The 18018-nt window shown below is 34.9% G+C and overlaps 1 protein-coding gene across 9 annotated transcripts in view; it reads left to right on the plus strand.

The window, feature by feature from the left end:
- Positions 1–11333, plus strand: part of LOC106054751 (lethal(2) giant larvae protein homolog 1) — a 67097-nt gene extending 55764 nt beyond the window's left edge. For 5 of the 9 annotated variants that reach the window (XM_056021149.1, XM_056021147.1, XM_056021146.1 and 2 more), the window contains 16 exons: positions 1346–1563; positions 2123–2190; positions 2283–2433; positions 2560–2712; positions 3591–3766; positions 3956–4044; positions 4155–4296; positions 4428–4612; positions 4811–5094; positions 5188–5290; positions 6041–6161; positions 6305–6547; positions 7432–7527; positions 7986–8104; positions 8418–8476; positions 8961–11333. In XM_056021149.1, coding sequence (XP_055877124.1) covers positions 1346–1563; positions 2123–2190; positions 2283–2433; positions 2560–2712; positions 3591–3766; positions 3956–4044; positions 4155–4296; positions 4428–4612; positions 4811–5094; positions 5188–5290; positions 6041–6161; positions 6305–6547; positions 7432–7527; positions 7986–8104; positions 8418–8476; positions 8961–9179 — 2426 coding nt within the window. In that variant the 3' untranslated portion in view covers positions 9180–11333. The remainder of the gene's footprint in view (positions 1–1345; positions 1564–2122; positions 2191–2282; positions 2434–2559; positions 2713–3590; positions 3767–3955; positions 4045–4154; positions 4297–4427; positions 4613–4810; positions 5095–5187; positions 5291–6040; positions 6162–6304; positions 6548–7431; positions 7528–7985; positions 8105–8417; positions 8477–8960) is intronic. The other 4 variants (XM_056021151.1, XM_056021152.1, XM_056021153.1 and 1 more) reach the window with 4 other exon arrangements.
- Positions 11334–18018: the final 6685 nt, after the last annotated feature.

Genomic DNA, 18018 nt, shown 5'->3' on the forward strand with positions numbered 1-18018 from the left:
TGTACATTAACATTTCTTGTTTCCTACATAAAAGACTTGTGTCTTTTAGTTATTGGAATAAATACAAAGATAACACTGCTGTTACTATCATTGATAGGGGATCAGTAGCATATGGTGCAGTGGAATACTAAAGAAAATGTATAAGAAGTTACCGACTATACAGCTCTGGTAACCTTTTTTTTTTTTAAATGTGATAGTTTTCATAGGATTATAATTTAAACTATATAATATTCATTGCATTTGCTGCTCTATGTTAATGCCAATCTGAATGTGTCAAAATATCTTTCAGTCCTTTTTCTCTTAAATCGCAGTGATGGGAATTGCCAGAAAATCTTCTGAATTTTGAACATTTTGTAGACCAAATTTTTTCAAAATTTAAAAAAAATTATTTTCCTTTTTCAGAACAATGCGAATATATTTCTAAATTTCTTTTGCACATATATATATATCCAATGTGGGTCTATTTACAAAGTTTATACTAAAACCTTTGAACTTATCTCTGTCTCTATCTAGATCTTCAGACTGTTGTTATGATGCAACCTAATTAGAACCGGGGCATTGTAATTCCAAGCTGTCCTCCAGGGGGTTTGGACTAGGGCATAATTTTCATTTCTGAAGGAATTGGGATTAGATCTTATTTTAGATTGATTTATAGATTTTTGTTCTAGTATTTGTACAAAATAGCATAGATTGCATCTAGATCTACTAGGCACACAGGCACCACTGTTTTGCAAAGTTTCACAGTATAAGCTTCATTCAAGTAATTCTTTGCTTGACATGATTCAAATTGTGTACATTAACATTTCTTGTTTCCTACATAAAAGACTTGTCTTTTAGTTATTGGAATAAATACAAAGATAACACTGCTGTTACTATCATTGATAGGGAGGTTATTTATTTTATTTGTTTTTTTCCAACAACCTATGATGCCTACAAATATAGAATATACTCTGTGTACAAAATTCAAATGACTGTTGCAAGCACATTTTCTAAGGCTACTCTTCTGTGGCTGCATTTTTGGAATGAGTATTGTAGTTTACCCAAAGGGAATAATATCAAATGGCTTCCGTCCTCCATAAAAAGTGACAGTATCAGATTTATTGGGAAACTGCAAGAGATAGTAGCAGAAAGCACATATTTTTTTTACATATATTGAACTTAACGTGTTCCAATGTTCAAGTATATTAACTGTTGCTTGTCAGTGAAGTATAACTGTAACCAACAGCTTGTTTTAAAGCCTAAGTTCTATATTTACATTGTCTTAAACATTTGTGTGTGTGTGTGTGGTTTTTTTTTCATGTGTATTTCTTTTTTTTTTATGTATTTTTTTCCTTTTAACTTTCAGATAGGGATGATCCACAAGCACTTGTGATTTTAGCTGAAGAGGAACTTGTTGTGTTAGATTTAGAATCAGAATCCTGGCCCTGTTTTAGGTTGCCATATCTGAATAGTGTTCATTCTTCTGCTGTCACATGCTCCCAACACATAAATGACATTCCAGAACAGTTGTGGCAGAAGTTGATCGATGCAGGCGACAATCAGTGCAAGAATTTTACTCACAGAGTAAGTATTTGACATTTCTTATGTCTTAGTTGCACTCTCTTGAGTTGGTACCCAATTTTTTTTGGCCCCCAGGCTGAATTTAGCTGCATCACTGCTAAAACCAGTCTAGTTAAAAGAAACTAGGCATCTGTTCGTATATTCCTTTAGAGTTGAAGATAATTTACTTCCTAGTGCAAACAACAGGGGAATGGTAGTGAGCAGGGTATGAGCCCTGAACCATTGAGAAGTCTGAATAACAGTCCAGCATGTACCACACAACCAGGCATCGATCTGTGGTTTCATTACAGTGTGCAGAAGTTTCAAGGGGTTCAATAGCACTGGGCCATTTGCTGAGTTAAGGCATTACTGTCTTAAATTAGTGGATAGATAGATCTGTGGAGTATCTTGTTGCAAGGATTTTCAACAACAAATGAGTTCGTGGTCATTTAAAAAAATTTTGATGTGATCTTGAAAAATAGAAACATTGAGCTTTAAAAAACCCAATTGATCTCAATTATACTGCTTATCAATTAACTTGGCTTAGATGACTGTGATTAGACATTTTGTTTTGTTTCATTAGGAATGGCCAATCAATGGTGGAAAGAATTTGGTGACACCTTCTGTTTCCAAAGACTTGCTTTTGACTGGGTAAGTTGTTATTGTACTAAGCAATACTTACTTATTTATAAATAAATCTCAATGTGGCATGGACTTCATCTAAAATAATGGTTGTATTCTAGTCACGAGGATGGTACTGTACGATTCTGGGATGCTTCCAACTCCAGTCTCAGATTGATCTATAAGCTGAGCACAGCTCCAGTGTTTGGAGTTCAAGACCACACTTCAGATTCTCATACACCAGAAGAAGAAGAATGGCCTCCATTCAGGAAGGTAAAAAATGAGATTTTAGGTTGACAAGTATGCTCAATAGTATTTTTGGCTTCATATTAAAAGTTTATCTGAAAAAAATTCTTGTTTGTTTACAAGTTTATACATACTAAAACTTTTGTGTGACAGGTGGGCACATTTGACCCATTTAGTGATGACCCAAGGCTGGCTATCCAAAAACTGGCCCTGTGTGCACTTAGTGAGACTCTAGTGGCAGCTGGTTCAGCTGGCCAGGTTCTTATTTTTAACATGGAAAGACAAGAAAGAGAACAGGATCTAAAGGTAGGAAGTTTAACACCCTAATACTGTACTGCCTATTACAGACTTCTTAAGATCAGAATTTTGCAAAATCTCCTAAAATGCTTACTAATTCCACCTTTCATGGTTGTTCTTTATATATCCGCAAAGTTTGAATTCTGATTAAGTAAAAGAATATTTGGGAAAAAAAACTTTTATTGCTAAATGAAAATTAGTGCTTGCAAAATTGTTAGCTATTTCCTCTAGAAAATGCAGTTTCATTCTCAAGCTAATCCTGTTCATTAAATTGCTTTGATCATACCCAAGGAATCTACTCACAATTGTTTCTTGTGTGCTGATTTCCAAGTAAAGGATGCAATTTCAATAGGAATATAGATTAGGCAAAAAGACTCATTACTCTAAGGCAATATGACAATATGATGGTTAGATCTAGACTAGTCACTCACTGCAAGTAAATCTAGACCATTGCCTTGAAAAGTATTGAAACTTTTATGAAGTAAAGGCAGTAAAATAGAAATTTCATGATTTGGTTTAGATCTATATTTGATGATGAAATTAGTTAGGGCTAGTTTTAATTTCTATAAAAGTAGACTTGCACTGTTTTCTTTCTAAATTGCTGCCTAAATTTTATCTCCTGCCTGTTCTTCATTGGGTCTATTATTCATTATTCTAGATCTTGGGGGTATGCATATAACAATAGTTATGACTAGATGCATGATGCTTAGGACATAATAATCTTTTTTTGAAGTAACATCTGTATAATATAAGATGATAGTTGTTTTTGCTGTAATGTATGCATTCAATTCATATTAGACATTGTCAGCTATTGAGAATAAAAGAAAAACACTTTTTATGTCTTTAGTGATTTTGATCTTCTCTACAACATTGTGTTCTCTGTTTAGGAAGTGAAAGTCAATATCATGAGTGATCATGAAGGCTTTGTCTGGAAGGGTCATGAAGCTCTAAGCTGCAAGATCGATGACCTGAAATATGCAGCAGGATTCCAGCCGACATGTATTATGCAACTGGACCCACCTGCAGCTTGTACAGCTTTAGCTCTGCATTCTGAGTGGCAGCTGTGAGTTCTGTTTAAACAAACACATAGATTATGTGGTTTTCTTTTTGTGCCATAAATGAACTACAGGCATGTTCATTTAATAAGTCTTTAAAGCTGAAACAGTGTAAAATAGAATTTTGTTTGATACATCATGCTGTTAAAAGTATTTTGAGTTTTAGTTTAAAAATTATATTCATTTTTGTCTTCTAGTGTAGCAGCAGGGACAGGCCAAGGTTTTGCACTCTTGGATTATGCACAAAAGAAAGAGGTTGCAACAAGATGCACACTAAATCCTAATGGTAATCTAAAAAAAATAATTTTGTTGGTGTGAATGTATGAATAGTATATTAATTAATGTAAATTTTAAGATTATATATTTTAAAATTAATATATATTTTGTGAATTATAGACCTTCATGGAACATCAGATACAGCAATGTCTCGTAGGAAATCCTTAAAGAAATCCCTCCGTGAATCATTCCGCAGACTTCGTAGGCGGCGATCTGAGAAAAAAGTAAAAGAAGACAAACCAAAAAAAGACGATAGTCAAACGTAAGGATATTGTTATTGATTTTGTGTTTGATTAGTGTTTTATCTATGATGTATTATAGAATAAAGTTATTTAAATGTCCCCCATCGCCAAATCACTCTGAAAACATTCTTCTAAACACTTTTTAATGCAGTACTACACAACATATAGAGGAAACTACAACGGCAGCACATTCAGCAGCACCAGCAGCTACAAGCTCTACAACAGGGGCAGGGGATTGTAAACCAGAAGAGAGACAAGTTGAGGCAAGAAGTGGTGATGATTCTATGGCCTCCATGGTTCGATCACTGTACTTTGCAGATACATTTATTGTAAATGGTAAGAGTACAAAAAAATATTAAATTGTTTTTGTTCTTAATATTTATCTTAACAAGCTATTTTATTGTTGAAATTTACTTCGGTTAAGTTAGTCTGTATTACTAGAAAAAAATTTTTTTTTTTCACATGTAATTGAATAATTATTTTGTTGTTGCATGTATTGCCCTTTGAATTATTATCATTATTTTGTTGTTGCAGGTGTGACCCACAGTCCATCACTTTGGGTAGGAACAAATGGTGGCCATATATTTGTTTACAACCTGACAGTACCAGCTTCAGATAAGCGTACTTCTGACTATGTGTCTTGCCTGCTGGCTAAAGAAATTAAATTGAAACATCGTGCTCCTGTGCTGTGTATGGCAGTTATAGATGGGAAAAACAATGTTTTGCCTGATGCATTTGAAGTGATCAACGAGAGGGCTAAAGCTCCAGACATGGAGAGTCAGCATTCCATTATCATATGCTCAGAAGAGCAGCTTAAGGTGTGTAGAGGTTTAACTCAAGAATTGTGCTAGCATGAGATTATCATGGTTAGTGTCCTAAATGTCAATTTTGTTTGTTCTTTCTATTTGTAGACATTCTCTCTGCCTAATTTGAAGCCCAGATGGAAGAACAAAATTACAGCTATTGATGGAGCCAGACTGAGAAAGATTAATTTTGTCAACTTTAGGAGAGAAGGTAGATAGTGTTGACTAGTAGTTCGATCAGCTTTACTAGTTGAAAGTGATCAAACAATTTAGTTTCATTTAAAATGTTAATAGCAAAGGTTTTGTTTTGCTTGTTTTTTTTTTCAGTGATGGGAATTTTCAGAAAATATCCTCACTCATTTTTTCTAATTGTTAAATGTTTGTAACAAAAATGTTTTAATTTTCTTTTCTTTTTGAATGGACAAAGAATTGTATTTATTTTCTTATTTTGAAAAAAAAAAAAATGCAGATTAAGACTTGTTTTTTTTTTTTTTTTTTTGTCTTTAAAAATTCTCTGCATTGCTTATCATGCTGATCTTGCTAAGAACTCAACAGAGATCCAAAAGTCATAACACACCTCTTTTTAGTTGTTTGAGTTGAATCATAAATCTATCCATGTTGACATTGCCAAGTGCAACATAAAATAGTCCTTAAAGTTTTCCCCATCTACATGCAATAACAATTGTGCCTTCCAACTTGTGTGTGCTGTAAGCCCATGCAGTGTTATTTGTAACACTATGTCAGGAAAATACTTTTTATTAAGTATTCAGCACCACCTTCTTTTGTTTTACCGCACCACGCTGATTTACAAACAGGGGTGCAGAAAATTTTTTACGTTTGTTTCCATCATTGACTTATTTCCTAACTTTGTTAAATAACACAATTTATGTTCGACCTTGTTACCATATTGATGACTTTGTATGTATTTCCAAGATTTAATTGTGTCATGCTTTGCCCCTAGCAGATACCTACAGTGAATTTGATATTGCTTGTCTTACAAATACTGGTGACCTTCGAGTTTATTCTGTTTCCACACTACGCAGGCAGCTTACATCACAGTCACTTCGTAAAGAAGATATCAAGTATGCTTTTTTTTTTTTTTTTGAGAGAGTTATTTTAGGTTGCTATTTATAATTTATTCAGAATTTGTTTTAAAGTTAATTTAGGTCCCAAATTATATAGTTATTTGTTTAGTTACGTTGATTTTTTTTTTATTTGTTTGTAGTGGCATTTCATCTTTTGTGTTCACCAAAGACGGACAAGGCTTTTACTTGCAATCACCATCTGAGTTCTGCCGGGTGACTTTGTCAACCACTACCACTACTGGCATTCCAAAATGTGAACTTGAACTAGCAGAAGGTCTCCGGCCTCCACCTGAAGTGAGAGAGGATGCAGCTACTGCAACATCTGATCGCCCAACAGTTGAAATTACACCAGCCTCAGAGGAGCAATCACAGACAGCGCAAGGGTGTGTTTCTTAGTCAAATTTTTTGTTTTATCTTTTAAAAGCAAATTGATTTTTGTCTTATTGAACCAAAGTATTTTTATAGCAAGTTTTAATCAATTCTCACAAATATGAACATAAATGCAAACATTCTGTAACTTGCGAAGATTTATTTTTTGACTATAATTTTAAAATAGAAAGCTTAGATAAAGTCTTTAAGTAGTCAATGTCATACTAAGATAACCTAGAACTATTGCTCTCCCCTTCTCTCTAGTGCACTAGGCAGAAATAAAAAATGAACCTAAAAACCTTACTAAAACTACAGTGTGGCACTCAGGGATGATTCAAGTAGTTTATTTTTTTGAAAATAGTAATGTTTCATATTGTAATTTTGCTGTCACACTAAAGTTATGTGTTATATATATTGTGACTTTGCTAAAGTATGATGAAATTATTGTGTCAAGCTATAAAATATTTTGCGCTGCATGATGCATTGCATTTGATGGTTATAAAACGTCTTTTATCTTTCCTATTGAAAAAAAAATGTACATTAGTAATGTGTGTTTCAAGTGCAGTTTGTTAGTATTCTTCCTATTATTTATTTTAGTCTACTTGTTGCCTATTGGCAAGTATGGTGAGAGTGGACTTAGATATGTAAGTGTGGGTTCAATCAAATAAATAAACAAAAAAAAGCATGATAAAATAAAAACATTGTTCAATTTTTTGTTTTGTTTCTATAAGACACTAACATAACAGCATGCTAATCCACTTTTCATTTTGTATAGTTAGCTGGCATATTACTTAGCTAACTTTTTGCACCTGTGTAATATATATTTATGGTACTAACATGTTGTATTCACTCATTAACCTAGTTATACTTACATATTACAACAACTTGTAATTAACAGTGATGCTGATGGCACTGCAGTCAGTGCAGATGATTCCCACATGAACATGTCAGCAATGTCAGCAGATATAACCATTGACAGTGTCAGGGATGTCATGTGAGTCTGCTTCTCGGTTCATAGCGCTACCGGTGTAGCCAACAGTTTTTGAGTTGGTTTAAATAATTTATTTTTTTTGTTTTCAAATTTGTTCCAATTAACAATTGTATAAACATGGGGATGCTGTGGATAACAATGTATTTTTTAAATTACTGGTATCCAGTTTGCCAGCTTATACACAAGTTATATCTTTGACTTTAACATTGAGAGTGTTATATTTTATATAAACTAATTTTATTGTATTATGTAATATAACTTTACAGAAGTTACTGACTTCATCTATTTATCACCATATCAACTATTATAGTTATTCAGGTTTACTTTTTCCTTGCTTGGGTTGCTTATTAATTCTAGACAAAAATTCTAAGCATCTATATTACTGGATATGTTAAATCCTTTGTCCAGGCTACACATGCATGCATTCTTTGATTGAAGTGTATTTGTTTTTGTTAAATTAGTGCAGAAAATGAAGGGACCATTGTGACTTCAGTTAGAACCATTACACAGACCACTACATCCACAGTATCAGAAAGTTCAGCATCTGCAACCCAGGAGGCACACAGGGCTGTCACAACAGGTAGTCTACCAGTTTCCCTCATATTGCAACTAAAAGCATATTTTTATTTGTCCAAAAAGACAGCCTATTCTTTCATTGTCAACTGACACAAATTTTAGTTATTTTTAACCTTTTTTTTTTCTTAGTATACAAATATCTAAATATATATGCACACTAGGTTTTAAGATTATCATGATTAATTCAATTTTCATGTTCTTTGAAAAAAAAAAAAGAAATACTTAGCAATGTTAAGCAAAATAATCATACATTTATATCATTAAAAAAAAGCTAGTTTGTTTTCTTAGTAAACTCAACTCCTTTGTTCATTATACAGTAACCAATGGTTATAAAGAGGTAGATGAAGGTGTGACAGATATCCTGAAGGAAACACAGGTGAGGGAAGATGATGTCAGGAAACACAAGCCCTCTTTCTTGCTTGTTTGTCTGCTTTTGTTTGTTTTTCATCCAGTAGAAGGGTTATCCGTATTTCATTCATAGATTTAGCTTAGGTTTCAAAGTGGAAAACGAAATCAACTAGTTTTTAACATTTCTAAGGCCATTTATTTAAACCTAACGTTTGTCTGCCATTTTTGTATTTGATTTGCATATTTTTCTTGTTCCTGCTTTATGCCACAAAAATGGAGGGGCTGGGCTGTTTTCTGCATTGTTCTTCCCTCACTATTAGTTGTTTAAAGTTAGGAGGGAGTTATTTGTTCAAGTTTAAGAACTAAGGGAAAGCACCCTGAATGTATACTTTGTTTACTTAGTTATTTCCACTTTGAAACCAGTTAGTGTCTTCTTGTGAACTGAATTGAGTGATGACATTACTTCCAACTGATTTCAACAACACATGGTATTTGTTTCTTCCAACAAACAGCATGAAGTGACTACAAGAACTAGTGAATTTGTCACTAAAACCACAGAGAAAGTGACCCATACAGGTGAGGAAGTACTGAAACAACTTAGTGAGCTCAAGATGACCACGGCAGTGATTGAAGACCCATCTCTCCTGAAACAAAAACTAGTCGAGTCTGTGACCACCACCTCCAGCAGCTCTGTAATCACCACTAATGGAGAAGGGGAACTGGCCAAATAAAACATTTTAAACTTGTGTTTTTCCACTAAGGTTAAAATGCAAAAAAAACAACTGCATCAGAGCTGATCTTTCTTTTACTGTGTAATTAGCTGAATGGAGATTCTAAATGGGGAGCCCTATAATTGTCCAAGTTTCTCTTCTGTTTTGTGAACAATCAGATGTATCTGAACTATGTATAGATATTTCATCTTCAAATCATTGTGAAACAAACCTGTACATTTTTGTTTGTTTGTGAACTAGGTGCATATATATTTTTTTAACTCATGTGTACACTGGTAAAGACTTAAATTTTAAGGTGAGGTGGAGGTTAAGGTTCATGGTTTTTATTTAGCTTGGACATCTGAGGTAGGTTTTTGACCCATGTCCAACATATTGTTTTTATCTGTTACTGGAAACTGGAAATACTTGGTTCCTGAATTTGTTTTAATACTTTTTTTTGTATGAATGTTCCTTGTCTTTCTTTTTTTTTTTCAAGGTCAAGGACAATTGTTTGGTTTTATTTCCCTCTCATTTTTATTTGTAAATGACTTTACTTGTCCATTTTTAATTCTATACACATCATTGAGAACTAGAGGCTGGTTGTGCAAATGGACATTCCTTTTTTTTTTTTTTTTTTAATATGTATCCCTATGTTCTTTTTTATTTTCATTTTAACAAGTTGTCTTTTTTTATATGAAAGATATTTCAGCAGTAAGTAAAACATATGGTACGGTTTGTTTTTTATTTGAAATATTCTTAATCTTTAGAACATAAAAACTCCACATCTAAAAGACAGTTGTTGTTCAATGTAAGCACTAGAGGTTAATGTAACGTGGAGAAACATTTTTGTTTTATATATATATATGTAGTGCTACTTAATTTTTTAATAAACAATTTTTTTTTAGAAACATTTTTCTGTTGCCATTATGAATTGAGTACCTTAGAACATTACGATGCAGGCAGATTAATGGCCATTTTTTTATTCAATATACTTTGCTATTTTTGTATATTTTTCTACCATTGTCATTGAATCTACTTCCCTTTAAAAGTGTATTCTAGTTTGTGCTTTTGTAAGACTTTGACTACATCCAAGTGAGTTGTCTGCTGTAACTTGCTCCCCCTACATTACATGTATTTTTAGTGTATGGCTCCTACTTTTTGTCATGGTCATTGACATTTTACTGCTCAATAGGCACTCGCATATTTTCTTGTCCTTTAAAAGTGGGCCTAAGTTATGTTTTTGTACAAACTTGTATAAATACCAGTAGGCATTGTTCGATGTTTTTGTTTTCATTGATTTTTATGCAGTCTAGGGAGTTTGTGTGCATCATTACTGTGTGCATCATTACAGAGGCACACTCAGTTGCTCATAATTATTACATTAATACTAACAACTGTGGTGTTCCGTCAGCGTGTAATTATCCAGCAAATAGTTTTGAATACAAAACTTCATTGGTAAAGGTTTTTGATTAAATACTGGGTAGCTCAAACTTGAAATAGTTTATTCTAGAATGGAGCAGTCGATCCTGTGAGGAGAGATAATTTACATTCTAGAATAGAGTAGTCAATCCTCTGAGGAGTTATGTTCACCAATCTATAAATGTGCTCAAAAAGTGTCTACATTGAAACTGCTGTGGTGTGAGCTCAAACTGCTGCAGGAGGTCAGCTGATGTTACTGCTGCCCAGTGCTAGACTCTAGTAGCAATAATTTCATACATTCAAATGTATAGTTTTAACCATATTTTGCTCAGCTCATGATTTATTCTAGTTGGCAATAAAAATAGGATCTGTGTGTTTTTTCTTCTTTGCAATGATTTGCCTGTGATCTAGTAGTTCAAGAAGTCCAGCTGCTTGGATCACAGTGCAGTTTGTTAAAAGTTCACTTAATCTTTCAGGCAAGGGCCTTAATTGTTGTTTCTGCTTGATCTTTTCTTTTTTAAATTCCGCCTTAAATTTCATTTTTTTATGTGTTGTTTTGTTTTGATGACTTTTGCTAAATGTGTATGTATGCCACTGTGCTTTGTTGCTGCTCCCTCCCCCCCACTACTGATGTGTGTTCAAAAGATTAGGTCAAAACTAGGTTGTTGTTTGCAATGTATTGATTTCATTTTTCAATTCCTCTATTCTAAATATAAGAAGAAACTTGACAGAATAAAACATTATTGTCCATTTTAATCTGGGTTTTGTTTTGTTTTCAGACCATGGGGGGTGAAGTATTTCATTAGTCATTATTATTATTATTACCGGTACTATATACATAAAATATATACACATTTCTAGCTACACAGAATTGAGAAATCTGCTTTATTCTGAAGAACTAAACAAGCCACTCTGTTAAATCACATCTTTTAAGTGAAATCAGCCACCTTAATATTCATTTCCCAAGATCAATAACCCATCCCCACTGATGGAGCAGCTGAAACCTATTTCTCTGGCACATTGGAACATACACATACAGAGGTAGAGTTCTATGGTATCTAAAGCTAATAAATAGAAGTGTCCAATTAGGCAATGCCTACAATACAATATAACATTCCTCATTAATCTTCGGAATCATAGACAAGCCTAACCACAATACAACATTCTTTGTAAAACGCCTTTCAAAAATTGAAAAAAAAAAAAGTTATTGACTGAATATTTTCTGCTTGCCAGTGTACTTATTTCCTTTGTCAAAGGATTAATAAAGATGCACATACCGGTACAGTATTTCTTGTTCAATGAGCTATGCTATTGCAATGGGCTTATTACTGACAAAACAATTTCAAACATTCTTCCTTAATGTAGGTAGACAGGGGTGGGTGAGGTGAATGGTTACAGTGCTTTTTTTTTTGTGACGGTACTTTTTTTCAATGTGGGAAAAAAAATATTATTTTTCTTGTATTTTAACGTTTATCAGTAATTAAAAGTTAGGCAATCCATCACTGAGTACCGCACCTATTTTTTTTACCAAAAAAAAAAAAAACAACACTAGTTACAAATCCCGAAAGAAGGTCATAGCCTGTGTAAGATTTCGTTTTGGTGAGCTGAAAGGTGCCCCCACGAAAATGTCTTAAAAGACCAGCTTTGGCGCCAACTTGCTTTAACTGACAAAGAAGAGAGCACCTGGCTGCAGGCGGCTTCGGAACGAGACAGCTGGAGGTCACTTACAAAGGCCGCGAGATGCACATTTGAGAAGAAAAAGAAAATCTAAATCGACCGCCGGCGGACAAAGGTTATGTCTGCTCTGGCTGTGGCAAAATATGGAGGTCGCAGCTGGTGCTGCGTAACCACGGGAATTACTGCACTCCTCATTAATATTTGGACTCAAAGACAGGCCTTATTATTTATTTTTATAATTTCTTTCACCATAGAAGTCATTTAAACTTGAACTGAAGTTCATAGTGTGACTTCCTCATAGTGAACTAGTTTCTAAACAAATGTTATAAATCGTTTCAATGCCATTCTATGGGGTAATTTCATAAATCGAGTGTCCATTATTAAAAAACTTTGTATTTAAAAATAACGTTAAATAGTTTTTAACCTTTTTACTTGACGTGTTTATTTTGTCTTTTTTCAAAGTATCTCCCTTTTTTTTTTAAAGGTTCCGTTATATTGCCTCCACCTCTCTCTCTCTCTCTCTCTCTCTCTCTGTGAAATTTAATTGCGTGTAGCAAAGTCATACAGTATATCATAATAATTCTGTTTCCTACATAGATCACACTCAATAGCAAGAATTACCAAATGTTTAAATCTATCTTTGAGAATTGTTGACCTCAAGTAATTCTTCATTAATTTGAGGCGCGAGAAGCTTCCTTTACCAGATTACAATTACGGCTAATGCATAGGCCTAATGCCGTTTTTATATATCGCGCGTAGGATTGGCGTTTTCCATATTGAATGAAACCCCAAACTGACAATTTTTGTCTATATATTTCCGTGTATTTTAAGAACTTTTTCGTATATTTTGCAATTTCGGAAGATTTCCAGAAGCTACTGGTAAATCGACATGAGAGCGTGGGAAATCTGTTTTAAGTTATAAAATGGTTTAATTTAATTTAATAATTTATACACCTTGAATTAGCGCGGGTCCTATGAAAGTGCGGGTCCTATGAAAGTGCGGGGCCCATTTTGGTTGCATATGTTGCAGTGGCCTAAGACCGGCCCTGCAAAATAGCGGCGTATGCTACGCCTCCGGTCGACTAGTATTATATAATGACTCTTAATCCTGAGTCATTTTTTTCCACACATTCTCATGATTGTCATTTTTCCCCCGTTTTTTCAGCTTACCAATAGCCTAAGGATAAAATATACGTTAAAATTTTAAAATTATGTTCAAAATTATGGTCGCTATTAAAGACTGACTAATTTTCCGGTGCCTAATTTTCCACCTTGTCAAAAAGTGCATAATTATATTATAATTATTTAAAAGAAATACATGTACATTTATGTGATAATTTAATATTCATAAGGTTGCTCGCAAGGGAGATAACGTATTATTAACAATTTTTTTTACTTGTAACAAACTTCTCGTTATTTAATAATTGAAAAATAAAAGTAACATTAAAATGTTAAAAAATTTCAATTTTTGTATCAAATTATTTTTAATAATTGTGAATGTATTTTAAATAAAATATTAATATATATATATATATATATATATATATATATATATATATAATATATATATATATCGTTAGCCATGGCTGGCTACCCACCTAAGAGAAGGAAAACTCTGAATTCAAACCTCTGTTGCCTTGCAGATTTACCCGACCATCCAGGAAGTATAAGGAATCAACCCTGAGGAAAAATCAGGAGCTGGCGACGCCAATGCTAGACTCTGGCAGAACCTGCGACGCCGCTGACCCCAAACTGTATAGGCACTGCCGTTCCTTTGGATACATCAGCTGCGTGGAGAAGGGGGCGACCGAAGCAGGACGTTTTGGCGCGAGCCGTTTTGGCGCGAAATACATTATGTACGTTTATTGTATTATTTCTTTTAAAAGAATTATTCATACATATGTTTTGCATGAGTGTTTGTGTTAACACATATTTTTCACGTACTAAATGTAAATGTGTGTTTGTTTTTCACATCATTTTCTTTAATAAACATTTTGGCTTGTGTATGTGTGTTTATTAAGAGGCACACTTTTATTTTCAAAAAAGTTTTTTCAGAAACTTCTTTAAAATTAAAAACAAAAATCGCGTGAGAGAGGGGAGGGGTGGAGGAAAGAGTATATACAAGGAGTGAAATGTGAGCAGAAGAGAGGGGGCGGGATAGGTGTCACATGTAATGACCATTCCCAAGGAGATGATCGCCAGACGCATGACGCCAACGACCAGTGCTCGGTGCTGGTCTTGTCTTCATTTGTTTAACTCTAACTGCGTCAATGCGAGATGTGTTACCCAAATCAGCCCTACCCAATTTCTCAAAACATATTTTTTCACGTTAGAGTTTGTACTGACCACATTCCGTGTCTTGATCTTTACTATGTGTGGAGTTATTGTCGTCATTTAGCGTAATAGAGCTTTAGATGTTAACATGGTTTTTGTTATATTAAAGTGTGACACTTAGCTAGTTCCGTATATTACACTAATGTCAAATAAAAAAAAATCTTTTGGAAAGAAATCCAAAAATGTCATCCAGTGCGATTAGCAGAACTCACATATAGCATGTCATTACCATTCAGGAATATGACTTATTATAGGCCTATATTCATGAAATAAGCAAAACCTTTATAATTTAAAAAAAAAAAACAATTCGCTGAACGGTGTTAGAATTCATACAATACATACAATATTATGGTAGAGTGAAATAAACATTGTTATAAAAGCTACGTGCTTATTAAATTATCGTCAAATGATATCTCGCGCCAAAACGTCGGCGCCAAAACGTCACGTACCGGGGGGCGACATCGTTCCGACTACAGCTAATGCCCAGGCATTCATCTCATTTACATATATATATATATATCATGGGCTTAGCCAGGATTTTTTTTGGGGGGGTTTTGCCCGCGAAATTTTTATTATATGTATTTATGTGTGTGTGTGTACATAATCTTTATTAGATTCTGACCCTTCATTCTTTCGGAAGACGTTTATTGTGCCCTAGAATAGGTTCTTCCTGGAGTTTGTGGAAAAATTGTGGATTCCCAGCCATTGCTAGCAAGGCAGTCTGGGGGAGCGCTATTTAAAACTATTTCTGGTATTGAAAGCCAACAAAATGCATATTCTAAGGTATCTACAGTGCATGTTGCTGCTATTAAAAAGTTTTATTTCAAAACCTAATCTGCTATTCTTACTGACTTAGACCCTCCCGTGCCGTTCGGCGCATTTGCCGTCTAGCTGTTTCCATACAAATCTGTCACTGGTATTGTCTGAAGCCTCTTCCCACCTGCTCTGAGGACCTCCATGAATGTGTGGCGCCAAGTTGTACTAGGATGTCATCGCAACTCTTATTATACGTAATTCATTTTGTCGGAGAACATGTCCTGCAAACCTCATGGGACGCTCTGTCACAACCTTACTAAAGGGTCGACTCCCAGTTCGGCATAGGATTTCCTTGAATTAGACCCGATCTCTATAACTGACTCTAAAAATCTGTCTTACCATCTTTGTTGAGCCACATTTAGTGTTTTTCAATTTCGGCAGATGACTATTCACTGCCCTTTATTAACGGAGCCCCGCCACTGGTACAAATGTGTAACCTCTCTAGAACACGCTCTTGGAATTAGGTAGTTTGCTTTCTATTTTATATCGAAAAGGGAAGTTTTATCGTCAAAATCATCTGTTGTGGGGTTTTAAACTAAAAGAATCTCTGGAGTTTTTTTTTTAAACAAATTCAAAACCCCATTTAGCTACGCTCATAGAATTTGGTGACTGTAGTTTGCTTTAGAATAATATTGAAGAGGAGGTTTTCAACCTCAAAACTCTCGTGTAGGAGGATTTTAAACTCAAAAACATCTGGAGTGGTTTTAAACTAAAAAATTTGCTTTTTTTTTTTTTTAAATAGAAGTGGTATTTTTTCGCTTCAAACCCCGGTAAAGGGGGGTTTAAATTTAAAACGCCTTTGGTTACTCTCAAAGATTTTTGAGTGTGTAATTTGCATTTTTTTTATATTGAAGGGGTATTTTTTTTACTTCAAACCCCACTGAAAAAAAAAAGGGGGGGGGGTAAATTTAAAACCCGCTGAAGGTGGTTTTAAACTCCAAACTCCTTTTTCTACGCTCATAGCATTTTCAGTGTGTAATTTGCTTTTTTAAATTGAAGAGGGGGTTTTATAATAAATTTCGGAAGGGGTTTTAAACTCAAAACCCCTTTGGCTGCGCTGGGTCAAGTGATGGTTTAGTATTAAAATCTCACTTAAATAAACAAAATCAGTCACGGGGGGGATTTCATTTCCGGGGGGGGGGGGGGTTGAACTTGACAGAATTTAGGTCATTGGTTAATATGCATGACTAAATGCATGACGTATAAGACATAATCATTTTCTTTTTTTGAAGTAACGTCTGTATTATATAAGAGGTCTAGTTCATCCTCCAGGTGCCCTACTTCTCAAGTTGTCCGGACAGGTGGCAGCCAGAACCACCATGGATGACTTTGTTACTGCCTTGGGGCTCAGGTTGGAGGAGGTGGGTTCCCCTGTACCCGCTTTGAAAATCCATTCATTTGGTGTCTGGGCGTTTCCTCACCGGTGGTGAGGAGTCTCCGGAACGGAGGATACCTTCAGGGTGGAAGTGACGTTCCTGGAGGAGGAAAAAATAAAGGTGAACTTCCACTGGGTATCACGTTCTCTAATAAAATAGAGGAGATTTTTCAATCCTTTGCTGAGGAAGGATCCAATATGGAGGCCGTGAGAGTGGGCAATTCGGATAAGAAGGCGCCATGGTGGAAACCAAGAAAAGGTGTCGAGCTGTCTCATTATGTCCAACTCAGGTATGAAAACGACCCAAGGACTTACAAGGTTCTTATCACAACTCCTGGAAGAAGGCAACAACAGGAGTAGCATACCACTGGTCTACCCAATGTCATACGAGGTCTATCCAGAAGGGCAACAGAAAAAATGAACAGCCCCCCCCCCCTCCCAAGAGCACCAGAAGGGGACTTGCACCACGACCTTGAAGGGAGACGGTGCGAGGTAGCAGCACAAGAGAGAGGAATGGCTGGAGAGGGATGGCTGGAGAGGGATGGTTTCGAAATTGTAAAGAGCAAGAAAAAAGATACATCCTTTCTCCCAGAAAATCAGTAGAGAGAATAAACAACATAGAAAGTAAAAGGCCTACACGTAAAAAAAGTATCAGCAACACTTTCGACACGAGCACGTCTCTTCTTTTTGTATCGACGGACGTAGGGTTGTAGTTGTTGATAGTTTCTTGTTCATATTTTCTGATATTCTTTCTGAACCTGCCTTTTTATCTGCATAAGCGGACCACTTCGTGTGCCGATTTTAGGTTGTATTTCCACACAAACTTTGAAACCTTGTTTTTTGTTTGCAAAATTTCTTTACTTGTTATTGAAACAACCCTTGTTGAAGACGGGTGCAGAAATCTAAATGAAAACTTAAATAAACCACCGGCGGGCAACAGATTTGACCCAGATTTGTCTGCATCAAATGTGGAAAAAAGATAATGAGTCGCAACTGGGTTTGCGTGATCACGTAAAATAGATCTACTGCCCACATCTTTAATTTTTTAAATAAAATACAAATGCGTAAATAAGGGAATCCATCCATCCATCCAAGTGGCGCTACAGCCCATGGAGGGCTTTGGCCTGCTTTAACACATCCTTCCATTCATATTTCTCCTGGGCCTTTCGTCTCCTCATGTAAATAAGGGAAGCTACTCTAAAATTAATTATGAAAGAAATAACAGTGCAACATCTTTGT

Source organism: Biomphalaria glabrata, chromosome 2 (genome assembly GCF_947242115.1).
Source record: "Biomphalaria glabrata chromosome 2, xgBioGlab47.1, whole genome shotgun sequence".
Lineage (NCBI taxonomy): Eukaryota > Metazoa > Mollusca > Gastropoda > Planorbidae > Biomphalaria > Biomphalaria glabrata.